Below are 13432 nucleotides of genomic sequence, written 5' to 3' on the forward strand. Positions count from 1 at the left end.
GGCGGGCAGAGCCAACTGGGGCGGGCGGGAGCGGGCGTGGGAGCCGCGCGCGTACGTGTGGATGGGCACTGAGCGCGCCAGCCAGGGGACGTGGTGGCCGGCATGTTGGGGTCCAGGGCAGTGTCTGTGCCCCTGTAAACTGGGCATCTGCTGGTGTCCGTGAGCCTCGTGTCCATGGCCATGTGTGGCCCATATGCATAACCTGAGGCCACGAGGCCCCACCTGGTGGCATCATTTGTATATATCTGTCATCTCAGGTGCCTGCTGGTGTGGCTCTGTGTGTACCATGTGACATGGCAAACTGTATATGTCCTTGTCTCACGTGGACACGTCAGGGAGGGTGTCTGGTGCATGGACATGCGTGGGTGGCTTGAGTCCGGGCACCCCTGCACGCGTCTGCTCCTCTGTCCTGCGTGTCCGTGGGCACGTTGGGGTGATGGTCGGTCACCTGCAGATCTCCTGTTGGGACGTGGCTGTGCGTGTGCGTGTCTGGGGTGTCTGCAGGCATGTGTGCGTGTGCCTGCACACAGCTGTGCTTATGTGTCTGGGGACCTTGCATGCCTGCCACTGACCCAGCAGGCCCTTTGAAATGTGAGGTGGCCGTGGGACCTGTTAACCATTAGCCCCGGTGCCTGCTTGGAAAGTCACGTTGTCCTGGTCAGTGGTTTGGATCAGCTGGAGGGGCACAGGTCGGCCACGCCCCTGTCCACTGTGGGCTCTGGGCAGGCATTGCTGATACAGCCCAGTGACCACTGAGGGATGGACAGGGCCATGGTGGGGGCGGTGCACCCTCTCTAGTCCAGAGGTGCCACCCGGTGTCTCAGTTTCCCCGCCTGACACAAAGGACCAATTTCTGAAACCCTTCAACCCCCTAAAGTTCTCTGACTCTTGGCCCCAACCCACAGGGAACACTTGATCGTGTAGCTGGGGGTGCCAGCCCGGTGGGTGGGCAAGCGCAGGGCAGGGGGGCGGGTGTGGACCGCCCCTTCTCCGCATGCTCGGCTGCTCATGGCCAGAGGACAATTGGGGGTCATGGGGTTAAACGGTAACTAATCTGGCCATTGAAGGCCTCGGTGCTGGGACACAGCCTTGCCCCCGTGGTCAGGGCTGGGCTGGGGGTCTGAGGGGCCGAGGGGCTGGGCAGGGCATGTGTGGGGTGGGCGGCCCCTGCAGGCCCCCCTCTGTCCACTCATGCACAGTGAGCTCCCCTGGGACGCAGGCCCTGGGCCCAGATGTGGCCACTGCGGCCACAGTGGGCAGAAGACAAGTGAAAAACCATGTTCCAGAAGAAACCTGTCCTGCGTTGTCCTGTCCCCCAAATCTCACGACTGTCCACAAGTTCAGAGTGGGAACTCATTTGGAGGTAGGGTCTTTGCAGATGGAGTTAGTTAGAATGAGGTCCTTAGGGTGGGACCCAATCCAGTGACTGGTGTCCTTGTAGAAAAGAGGAAATTTGGACACAGACACAGCGGAGAAGCCACATGAAGACAGAGGCAGAGACTGGAGGGCTGTGGCCCTGCCACACCTGGATCTCAGACTCTGGGCTCCAGAGCTGAGAGAGCGTAAATCTGTCGTTTTAAGCCTCCTGCTTTGTGGCACTTTGTGTCAGCTGCCCTGGGAAGCTCATACAAAACCCACGAGGGGCAGATTCTTAGGGAGCCACACGCCGTGGTGGCATGGACAGGCTTTGACACTGCCAGGCCACAGGACATAGGGGGCCCCGACCCAGTCACCTGCAGAACCCTTTCTGGGATTAGTCTGGGACCGGGGGACCCGGATTGTCCTGCCAGTGGAGCCGTGAGATGGGTTAGGGCTCTGCCTGCCCATGTGCATGCACGTATGTCTGAGCGCGGTCCTTCCGGGCATCGATGGAGCGCCCGCTGTATGCCAGCCTGTTGGGCGCTGTGGACACATCTGTGGACAAAGGAGGCAGAACTTCCCGCCCTCGTGGCGCTGGAGGCCAGGGGACCGTGGCGGCGGGGTGGGGCAGGGCGGAGGGTGGGCCTGCGTCTGGCCTTTATCTCGGAAGGTGTGTCTGTGTGTCTGGGTCAGGGTGGACGGGCGTGTCTGTGTGCACGTCCCAGTGTCCGTGTGGGAGGGTGTGGCTGTGTCTTGTGTCTGGTGCTTCTGTCCACGCTGGGAGCACCCATGGGCCCCCGTGGCAGCCCCAGCCTCTGCCCTGTTCTTAGGGTGCACCCAGAACCCCCATCCCACTTAGGGGTGCCGAGCCCACTGTTACAAATATGGGTCTTCCAGACTTGTGTGCGTCCCCCTGAGTGCCCCAAGCCCCCCACTGCAGACAAGGTGGGGGCCCGGCCACCCCTTCCTCCAGCTCTTTGTCCTGTTTTATCTCCTTTTATGACCAGCCCAATAAATTCTTCCCCAGAGGTGCCAGCTGGGCCCCGGGCTCCCCTGACAGAGGCTGGGGGCTAGGACCAGGCGACCCATCCAAGTCACCCTGCTTTGCTCTGGGGGAGCTGGGACTCGAACCCGAGCCATGTCTGTCTCTTTCTTTTCCTCTCTCTGTATCTCCGCTGCTCCCCACCCCCGCCGCGTCCCCCTATAATTCCTCCTCAACTGCTGTTTTCTCCGAGAGCGGGTGCACCGGCCTCTCCCCGCCCTGGCCCCCCCGGTGCCCCTGCCCGGGCTGGCAGTCTGCCCGGCCCTCCCCTGCCAGTCCACGTGCCCAGCTGTCGGGGATGCCTGGAGCCGATTCCTGGAAAGGAGGCCGGGCCTGAAGTCACTGTGAGTTACTCATTTCCCTGATGCCAGCCACCACCTGGGGGTGCAGAGCCCAGCTGAGCCAGTGTGCACATTGCGGCTCTGCCCCGACTCGCATCAGCCACCTGTGACTTCCTCCCTCTGGGCCTCAGTTTCCCCTCTGTAAAATGAGGTCGGCATTTGAATGCATGCTGGCTGTTGTCATTTTATTATTATCGTCGTCGTTAATGACCATCCAGCAAGTCTCTGCCTCCAACTTAGGCTCGTGTAGCGAAGGGACAGGGCACGGAGTGGGCGCCTGCTGTATGCCCCGGTGGCCCCAGCATGCCTCTCAGTTCTCTCCTCTGTATTTCCCTGTGAGGTGGCTGCTCATGGGCAGGGGGATGTTCCCCTACATGGAGGCTGCTGGCCACTGCCGTGGGGTCAGCTCCTGCCAGGTGTGCCCTGTGGGGACCCCAGGCCCTGAGCCCTCCAGGACCCCAACCTTCCTGCTGCCTTCTTCAGAAGCATCTTGAATTGTCCCCATGTCCTCTCCATGAGGACCCAGTTGACATGGCTGTGGCAGGGGCGTCTCCCTCGGACCACCCACTCCCTGCTGCTGGGGCCTGGCTGGGTTTCCGTTCAGAGAATCTGGGCTGGGAATGACAGGGACCTCACTGTCCCACCAGGCACATCTTTCTGAATGGCTCCAGCCACTGGGGAAGTCCCTTCTGGTGCTTTTCAGGGCCGTCCGGGTCTTATCTTCAGGGGAACGTGGCTGCTTCCTTCCAGAGGAAATCCCAGGACGAGATTTTTAATTGCCACCTGCCAGGACCTGGGCGGAGTGTTTGGACCCCACCATAACTCCGAGCCCCCTTTCTTGGTGGGGAAACTGAGACTCAGGGGACAGAGCCCCAGCGGTCAGGAGGGAACCTGAGGATGTATCATGTGCAGGCTGGGAGGGCAAGTCTGGGGTGCCTGGGACCCCCATACGAATGGGGCAGCGTGGGACAGTGGCTTTGTCATTGCTCGGGGAGAGAGGGAAGACTGGGTTTTTCACTTTCTGATTCTCTGAAGCATTTGTACTCAATCCAAAGCAGCCAAGGGGCTCGGTCCTGGGTTCGAGTCCCGACTCTGCCGTCTTCTCTCAGTGCCTGTTTCTGCGTCTGTGAAATGTGCTCTCATGTGGATATGGGGGCTGCCCAGGGCCGGCCCCTCGGTGGGGGCTCTGGGTGGACTGTAGGTCCCTGATCTGCGTGTCATTTCACTTGGGGCAGCCACCACCTACACCTATCCCAGGTGCATCCTCCATGCTGGGCCTGCTGCCCCCGCCCCCGTGTGCCTCAGTTACCCCAACTGTGAGATGTCCTGACAGCCGACTAGCTTTGCCCCCCCCTCCGTCATCTTCCTTGAGTCATACTCTCCTCTCTGAACAATTGAGGTCCCTCGTCCGTCCTCCACCTGGGTGTGCCAGGGACACCCCGAGCTCCCTTCACAGATGAAAAGACCGAGGTTCCAAGGTGGCCCCTGATTACAGGGGAGAAAGACAAATGTGTGACGTTGGCAAACTTCCCCAGAATCTCATGATCCGGAAATCCAGAAAGAAGCACCTTGAAGTGTCAGCTTCATGTGTTACATGCTTTGTGGTCATTTCTGGAGCTTTCTTTATTAATATCTCTTTCGTGGGTGGGGTGCTGTGTGTTTTCAGAGGACCCGGGGCCTGTCAGGGCGGTGGGGGGTGGGGTCGAGCAGACAGATGTTTCTGCCCTGCCCAGAATCACTTACCCAATTTCCTGCGAGCCCGGCGGGGCTTGAGCGTCTGTGTCCGAGGCCCTGCTGCCTGCAGAGCTGACGGGAAGCGAAAGGGGCTCACGGCCCGGGCGGGGCGGGGGAGTCCCCGGCGACTCCTGACCAGGCAGAGCTCGGAGAGGGCTGGGCAGGGACTGAGGTTGCACAGTGGACCTCGATTGAGCGCCTACTGTATGTGGGGCAGCCGGCGACCCTGCCCCCCCCCGATCCTGCACCCCTCCCTCCCTCGATGTCTGTCTTCTCTGCAGACCACCAGCCCTGGCTGACATCTTCCTAGCACCTGGGTTTGATTTCTGCTGTCTCCCCGCTGGCCTGGGGCTCCCTGAGCAGAGAAGCCTGGTCTTTTTTGGACACACCCACTAGGTAGCCCCAGTGTCGTGTCCAACATATGCAAGAAGCACTCAGTAATGGCTGCAAGACGGATTGTCCTGCAAAGAAACCTGTGGGCTGACAGCCCCGTGTGGCTCTTGCTTGGCCCCCACATGTTGGGTCCTGGGACTTTCCGGAATGGGAAAAAAATCCCTCCAACTTGAAATCCCCCCTGTGTCCTGCCAGGCCTTCTCGGGAGCTGGGAAGGGAGGACCCGCACCAGCCTCCGCTTCCTGATCCTTTGACCCCTGCCCCCCATGGTGGGTAAACTGAGGACCGTAGAGCAGGCAGGCAGGGGTTCTGGACTCCCTGGCCTTCTACACCAGCTGAGAGCCCATTTGACTTCATTCATTCATTCGTCCATTTGTCCATCTGTTTATTCCTGGACTCGGGGCTCTCGGGAGGGAGATGGGACAGGGCCTCCAGGTTCCACTTTGCCACTTATGGGCTGTGGGACTTGGGACAGGAGCACCTTCTCTGACCACGTCTCTCCCCGCCTCGTGGGGCTGCAGAAAAGGACGGAGAAAGCACCGGACAGGTTGCTGGTTCTCTGCAAACCTGGTGACCGGACATTGAAGAACGCCCCTCCCTGCCTCAGTTTTCCCAAGTGCACAGTGGGCACGGGGCTGTGGGGGAGGCCATGCTGGGTTCTGCCCCGCCTCTCCCACCGGGCTGCGTGGGTGTTTCTGTGAAGGGGGAGGCTCCCCAGTGGCCCCCAGAGACCCTGCCCACCTGCAGGCCCCAGCAACGGCCACAGGCGCTGAGTCATCTCTGCGCCGCCCCAGGGGCCTCACTGGCCTGATAATGTGGGATTTATCAGGCGGCCTCAGGGAGGGGATGAGGGGCATGGGGCATAGGAGCGGGGTGTGAAGGAAACCCCGGTGTTGCTGGCATGGGACAGGCACCCGAGGGAATGAGAGCTCCTGGGCTCTTTCCTTCCCTCCTTAATGGGCGCCTGCTGCATGCCACCTGCTGGGACAGATGCTAGAGAGGTGCTGCCTTTCCTTGGGGGTCAGAGCAGGCTCCCTGCAAGCTGTAGGAGTTAAAGAGGCTAAAGTTGGGGAAAGGGTATTCCCAGGGGCCAGAGCAGAGGGGAGAGAGACACTGGAGGTGTGAGGAGGGCCTGGCAGGCAGGGAGCTGGGCTTTCTCCTGAGGGCAGTAGGGAGCCATGGTCGGATATAGAGCAGGAGAGAGACATGGCTGGATCTTGTAAAGATTTCTAAGCCTCTGGGAGGCTGCAAGGAGAGAGTGTCATCTGATTTACCGTCCTGGTTGTTTGAGTGTGTTGTGGGTGATTCAGGAGATAAAAACCAGCCACTTTAGTCTAACTTTGGTTACAGAATTGCAATAATTGTTTCTTGTCCAAAACCCAAAGGAGGCAAAAACAGGTAAGATTACATGTGAATGTGTTCACAGCAGCACAATTCACAACAGCGAAAGGGAGGAAATGACCCAAGTGTCTATCTACTGACGAGCGGACCCAGCGTGGTCCATCCACATGGAATATTATGCAGCCGTGAACAGGAACGAGGCTCTGACACACGCTGCCACGTGGACGGGCCTTGAACACGTCACGCTCAGTGACAGACGCCAGACACAAAAGGCCACACACTGTGTGATTCCATCTGCATGAAATGTCCGGATCAGGCTGATCCACAGAGACAGAAAGTGGATTCATGGCTGCCGGGTGCTGGGGGAGGGGATGGGGAGTGACTGCTGAGGGGGACAGGTTGTTTTTTGGACTGATGGAATGTTCTGGAACTAGACTGTGGTGGCGACTGCACAACATTGTGAATGCACTGAATACCACTGGACTGCACACTTCAAATGAGTCAGTTTCATGTGAAGTGCTTTTCACCTCAATAAATTATTTTTATTATTATTTTTTTTTAAAGATGACCTTGGCTTGGTGTTGTCAGCACCACGCTCTCCCAAGTGAGCTAACCGGCCATCCCTATATGGGATCCGAACCCACAGCCTTGGTGTTATCAGCACCGCCCTCTCCCAAGTGAGCCACGGGCCGGCCCCTCACCTCAATAAATTTTTTTCAAAAGCTTTAGTTTTTAACAGAAGTAGATGAAAAAATAAAAATAAACAAAGTCGTTGAGGTTAAGCAATGAACCCCCCGGGACCCACCCAGCCCTGAGTGGTGAGGCTCCCTGGTCCATTTGTTCACTCCCCCGAGCAGTCCCCCAAGCAGTCCCCAGGGTCCCTGCCCCAGATGGTTTCTTTTTCCGTCTGATCCTCGGCAGCCTGGGAACCGCCCCGCTGGGCACGTGGGCACCGGGGTGGCTCGGGCCACTGCCCATAAGGGGGTGGCTGCTGAGTCAGATCTATTCCCACCTTTTCGGAGTGTTCACAAACCTATATCTGTCCTTAGAGGAAAGCACACTTCTTCAGTTTCCCAGAAGGCCCGTATGGGACCGTGCGAAAACATGCCTTCTTAACAATTTCCCATCTTCGGATGTCTCTCCACCCATCCCGTGTCCAGGGCTCAGCCAGTCCTGGAATGCGGACACTTGGGTTGTTTCTTGGTTTCTCCTGATCTCGGTGGCCATAGGGAATGTCTAAAAGACATTGGCCAGACTAGGCACCTCCCTGTCCTGGGGTTCCCCCACAGCCATGTGGCCCCTATCGCAGAGGTGGGGCCCCGTGGACTTTGGAGCCCCTGGGGAGATGGGAGGGGGCCTGGGGCCTGCGCAGATGCCCATTGTGTTGTTGTGAGGGGCAAAGGTTCTCCCAGGGGCCCCGCAGACAGGCGGTTTCTTTACAGCCTGGGCCCCGTGGCCTTGGGTCAGACACCGCCCCTGTCCCCCCACCTGTGGCCTGATGGGAACTGCCCAGGTGGGGCCTGTCTGGGGACTGAGGAGAAAATTGCAGGCACTAGAGATGTGACCTTGGGTATCTGGGGAGGGGGCTGCCCCAGGCTGGGTCCGTCACTTTGTGGATTTTCTCCAACTCATGGGGGGTCTCTTCCTGACTTCCTCCCGCCGTCCAGAGCTGGCAGGCTGGGGAGGGGGTCCCAGGCCAGGGCTGAGCTCCCTGATTCTGGAGGGGTCCCTGGGCCGTGCAGGGTGGCCGAGCACCCCCTCCCCCTCCCAGCCTGACCCACTGGCCCTGCCGAGGAGTTTCTCTCCGTGGAGGGCTGGTGAAGATGATCAGCCTTTCGCCATAAACAAGAATTTCCTGTTTGCCCATCGGGCCGGGGCCGGGGGTGAGGGTGGGGGTGGTTATCTCAGTTTTCCTCTCCCCTCCCCCACCCCAGGGCCCCGACCTGAGCCCTGGGCGCCTTCCTGGCCTTATCTCGGAGGGGACCCAGCCATCCCTCAGCAGGTGGGGGCCCAGCACCTTCCACCCCCACCCCTGGCCTCCCCCCACTCCACTGTGCTGTTCCTCAGTTACCCTGTGTGTCCGGAGCCAGGGAGGGTCAGGGACCCCGTGTTTCATTCACTCACTGAGCGTCCCCTGCTGGCAAGGAGAGAGCAGGGTGATGGGTCAGAGGGTGAGGAGCAGCGGGGGGGTTCTCTGAGAAGGTGGTGCTTGGGTGGGAAGGAGGGAGTCATTGGGAGATCTCAGGAACTGCATTCCAGGCAGAGGGAAGGGTCCGTGCAAAGCCTCTGGGGTGGGATCGTGTGCATTTTGCTCAAAAAGCAGCCAGAAGGCCCACGTGGCTGGAGCAGAGGAAGCCAGGGCAGCGGGGTGAGGGACGACGTGCGGATGGGCGGGCAGGGAAGTGACTGGCCGTGTGAGGGTACTGGGGAGCCATGGGAGGCTGTAGAGCAGGGGAGGGTCATGCTCAGACTGCTGAGAAAGACCCTTCTGGCTGCTGAGTGGAGAAGAGAGGTGAGAGAAGTGGCTGGGGTTCACCGGCTCTGTGCCTCAGTTTCCCCTTCTGCAAAGTGGGTGGTGCTGGGAATGGGGAGACATACACGGTCAGCCCAACCTTGGTAATTAGCGAATGACACCCTCCATCCCAGGGTGGGCAGGCATGGAGTAAGACCCCCCCCCAGAGCTGAAACAGGCCAGAGGGGTCCCTGTGTGGCTGGAGCCGGGTGTGCCCCCACAACCCTGCCCTATGGGGAGCCTGGAAGGGGCGCAGCTGTCCCACTTCTCAGGGGGAAAATGCAGACTTGCGATGTGCCCTTATTGAGCACCTGCTGGATGCCTCCATCCCAGTTAACGACCTCCCCCACTTGAGGTTCTGCACCTGGAGAGGGCGGGGGGCCACGTCCACACAGAAGGAAGTGTAAGGGTCAGGATGAGGACCCAGCATGGTCAGGCTCCCAGGGACGGTGGGACTGAGCTCGCCCAAAGCACAGGCATTGCGGGTTAGAAAAGGACACACAAAACTGAGAGGCTGAGTTTGCTGAACATGCATTTATGAAGTAACCACTGTGTGCTTGGCCCGATTTTTGACTCTCGGAACAAAACACACAAAAAATCCCTCATGTTCTGGGGAAAACAGACAAGAAACCAGACAAATTTGTAAAAATCTACACAGCCCGGATTGGGACAGAGCGGTGTGTGGGGGGGGGAGTGTTATCAGCCAGAGGATCGGTGACAATCAGTGACTGTGTTGCAAGTGAGACCTGAGGGCATCCCCAGGGGTGGGGGCGGCCACAGCCGTAGTGAGAGAGTGGGGCTCCTCTCCAGGAAGGTCGGGGGGCCCTTGCAGGGAGGGACATTTGAGCTAAGACCTGAATGGAGGGGAAGCCAGCTGGGGAAGGCACTGGGAAGGGCATTCCAGGCAAGAGGAACAGCCAGGACGAAGGCTCGGAGGTGGGACCGTGCTTGGCCGGTGAGGGGTGGGGTGCTGGGAGAAGGGGGAGGCCGGGCCAGAGAGGGAGACCCTAGTTCAGACCCCGGGGAATCAGGAGGGGCAGGTGTGGCAGCCTTTCTTACCCTCAGCCCTCAGAAGCGGGTTTTGGAGGTTTTGCCCCATCTCCAGCCTGGGTTTGTAGCTCTGGGGTCCTGTGGGTGCCCATTTTGGAGCTTTCTCGTCCACTTTTGAGAGGGGCATGGTTTCAGCCTGAGAACCCGGGTGGGTTTGGTAGAGGAAGTTTTGTGGCTCACAAAGGGGGCCTGGACACCGCCATGGGGAGCCTAGACACTGTCCCTGCTCCCCCATCCCCAGCTGGCCAGGGCGGGATGCACCCCACAGGGGAGCGGAACTAGGGGCCAGAGCCCCATAAAGCTGGGGAGGCCTTTACTGCCCGCCTTTGTTGTTAGCTGCCCACAGCAACGGCCATTAAAGCCTCCGCGGCCACCGACAGCTGGGGGGCCCTGAACGTCCCCACTTTATGGCCCCACAGGGGTCTGGCCATGCCTCGCCGCCGGCCTGGTAGACCACCATTTGGCCTGAGGGTTAACACCCCCCAACTCTCCTCCCACCTTTCCTGGTCCTCTGTCATGGGCCAGCTGTTCTCTGCTCTGAGCCTCAGTTTCCCCACCTGGGATATGGGGGTCACCATGGTTCCAGGTACTCAGGGTTAAAGCAGTTGTGTTTCATCGCACTTTCCTGAAAGATGGGGAAACGGAGGCAGGAGCGACTGTGAGGTCTCTTGTGGGGGATGGGGTGGACGTTCCCCACTTCACCTGGCTCAGAATCTCGGAGATTTTCCCCCTCGCCCAGGAAGGGCCTGAGGTGTGCTGGCCGCTGGGGATCTATAACAAACAACCACAACTAGGTGGCTTAAAACCAGAGTTTATCCTCTCCCAGTTCTGGAGCCCAGAGTCTGAGATCCAGGCGTGGCAGGGCTGCACTCCCTCCAGAGGCTGCAGGGGACGGTCCTTCCTGCCCCTTCCAGCCTCTAGGGCTTCAGGCGTCCCTGGGCTTGTGGCCACATCTCTCCAGTCTCTGCCTCTGTCTTCATGTGGCTTCTCTCTGTGTGTTTCTTCTTCTTATAAGGACGCCTGTCCTCGGATGTGGGGCCCACCCTACCCCAATATGACGTGATTTTCACTAATTACATCTGCAAAGGCCCTCTCTTTGCAAGTAAGGTCCCATTCTTTTTTTTTTTTTTTAAAAGATGACCGGTAAGGGGATCTCAACCCTTGACTTGGTGTCGTCAGCACCACGCTCACCCAGTGAGCTAACCGGCCATTCCTATATAAGATCCGAACCCGTGGCCTTGGTGTTATCAGCACCACACTCTCCCGAGTGAGCCACGGGCCGGCCCCTCAAATAAGGTCCCATTCTGAAGTTCCGGATGGACTTGAATTTGGGGGGATACCATTCACCCCAGTACAGCCCCAAGGACAAAATCCTCTTTGACCCGGGCACCAGCCATCTCAGGCAACTCCCACCATGAGTCTGCTGTGTTGCTGTCTGCCCAGCCTGGCCCACGTTGCAGCTGAGAATCTCAAGGTTCATTTCACGAGCATTTGTTAACTGCTGCATGCTCTGATTCTAGACGCTGTGAGCAGAACAGACAAAAACCCAGAAAAATAAGTAAATCGATTGGCTCAGGTGATGGAAAGGACCTTGGAGGATTGTAGTGGAGGGGAGGGATTCCCTGAGGGGGGCATGCAGGCAGGATGAGCTGGGCCTGGGGCAGGGGTCAGAGGGTGACAAGGCCCGCCTGGGGCTGCGTGCGTGTGTGTCTGCTCACACCCGCAGGACGGTCCAGCCGCCCAGCCGGGTCTACCTGCAGGCCCCACACCCTCCGGCAGCTGAAGGGGAAACTCGGGCCTCCCTGGCCACCATAAATCAGTGCAGGAATGCAGGCCGGCCAGTCTGCACTGGCCAGGGTGGGGCAGAGACAAAGGCCGGCAGCTCACCCTCTGCTCAGCCTAGACCACCCAGGGCAGAGGTCTGGGCGCCTGGCTCCCCCAGCAGCTCTCTGGAAGGCCCCACTTTGTCTCCACAATGCAGATGGGGAAACTGAGGCCCAGAGAGGGTCAGGATGCGGTTGAGGGGTGGCCACGTCCTCTATCTGCCTCCCCAGGACCCGGGGATGTCCCCACCAGCCAGAGCAGGGCCTGGCCACGTTCTTGGGCCCTCATGACGAATCAGCCCCGAGGAGGCCTAATTGGTGGTTTCAAGGCCCCCCACGGCCCGGCCAGCTGCGTCCCCTGGAGCTTAATCATTTGAAGGCTGGTATTTGGGCCGCCCCTCCTCGGCAGATCGGCCCCTGCCTGCACCGCGCTTTCTAATTATCTCTTCCCCCCGCCCTGCAGGCCTCTGCCCGCCCACCGGAAACTGTGAGCTGACCATCTGCGGGGCGAGGGACCTCCTGTCCCCCACCCCCAGATAGAGACCCTTTCCCCTCCTGCGATGACAGTACCAGGCATGCGTTGTGACCTCGTTGTTCCCTGGCCGTAACCCCAGCAGGCAGAAGCTGTCATTGGTGCCAGGGGAGTCAGGGTGGCATGGCACGGGAGCCGGGAAGGTTTGGGCTGAGTGTCCCCAACAGTCCCAGGCTGTGGTCTCCCACCTGCTGCTGTGCCTCAGTTTCCTCATCTGCAAAATGGAGCCATCTCTCGGGAGCAGATGCCTTTGCATGTGACTCTCAGGACAGCCCCGGGAGGCATCTGTCGTGGCCATTGTAGAAATTATTTGCTGTGTCAGCATGGGCAGGGGTTGAGTAATATCTCCCAAAAAGGCACGTTGAGGTCCTGACCCCCGGTTCCCATGAAAGGGACCTTATTTGGAAATGGAGTCTTTACAGATGTAATTAGTTAAGGACTGAGATGAGGCTAGGAGCCCTAAATCCAGGGGCCTGGTGAGCGTAGAAAAGACAGAAAGAATATAGAGCCATGTGACGATGGCGGCAGAGACTGGAGGGACATGGCCACAAACCCAGGGAGCCGCCAGCTCCAGGAGCTGGAAGGGGCAGGAAAGTCCTCCCCTGGAGCCTCCAGAGAGAGAGCACGTCCCTGCCACACCCCGATGTCAGACTTCTGGCCTCCGGAATGTGAAAGAATAAGTCTTCATCGTTTTAAGCCACCCGGTCTGTGGTGCTATGTTAGGGCAGCTCCGGGTCCCCAACTGGGGTGCAGGGTCAGGTCCATTCTCTGCCTGCTGGGGCCTCAGGAGATGTTTGAATGCTGGTGACAGCTCACAGGGGGGACTGAGTGTTGGCACCTCTGGTTGCTGTCCCTGTCGGCCTGGCCCCTGTTACGGTGGGATGTGATTTTCATCCCCCAGCTCTGGCACCCACTAACCTGGCCTCTCTCTACCCTCCCAGCTTTACGAGCTCGACGGGGACCCCAAAAGGAAGGAATTCCTGGACGACTTGTTCAGCTTCATGCAGAAGCGAGGTGAGCCCCCCAGGTCACGGGAGGTGGGGGGCGCCTGAGGGCGGCAGAGGACTCCCTGCATCTGGAGGCGCCCCCCGCTGAGGGGGCCTGATGGGGAAGGCACGGCTGTGAGTCTGCGAGGTGGGTCTCTTGGGAGGGTCTCCAGGCCCCAGCCCCTGACTGACAGCCCAGGCTCCCTCCTTCAAGACCCAGGGTACTATGGGGGTCCCCCCACAGTAGGGACGGCAGGTGATGGGGGCGGGGCTGGCCTCTGTGCTTGTGACACGGAGTCAGGTCCCTGATGGGCAGGTG

The 13432-nt window shown here is 59.6% G+C and overlaps 1 protein-coding gene across 1 annotated transcript in view; it reads left to right on the forward strand.

Moving 5' to 3' along the window:
* The window catches only part of LOC103581998 (AT-rich interactive domain-containing protein 3A-like), a gene marked incomplete at its 3' end in the record, with an annotated part of 20027 nt that extends 6886 nt beyond the window's left edge, over nucleotides 1-13141 (forward strand). The window contains exon 3 of the mRNA XM_008563689.1: nucleotides 13069-13141. Coding sequence (XP_008561911.1) covers nucleotides 13069-13141 — 73 coding nt within the window. The remainder of the gene's footprint in view (nucleotides 1-13068) is intronic.
* Between the last annotated feature and the right edge of the window lie 291 nt (nucleotides 13142-13432).

This window comes from Galeopterus variegatus, unplaced genomic scaffold, assembly GCF_000696425.1.
Source record: "Galeopterus variegatus unplaced genomic scaffold, G_variegatus-3.0.2 Scaffold14549, whole genome shotgun sequence".
NCBI classification, from domain to species: Eukaryota; Metazoa; Chordata; class Mammalia; order Dermoptera; family Cynocephalidae; genus Galeopterus; species Galeopterus variegatus.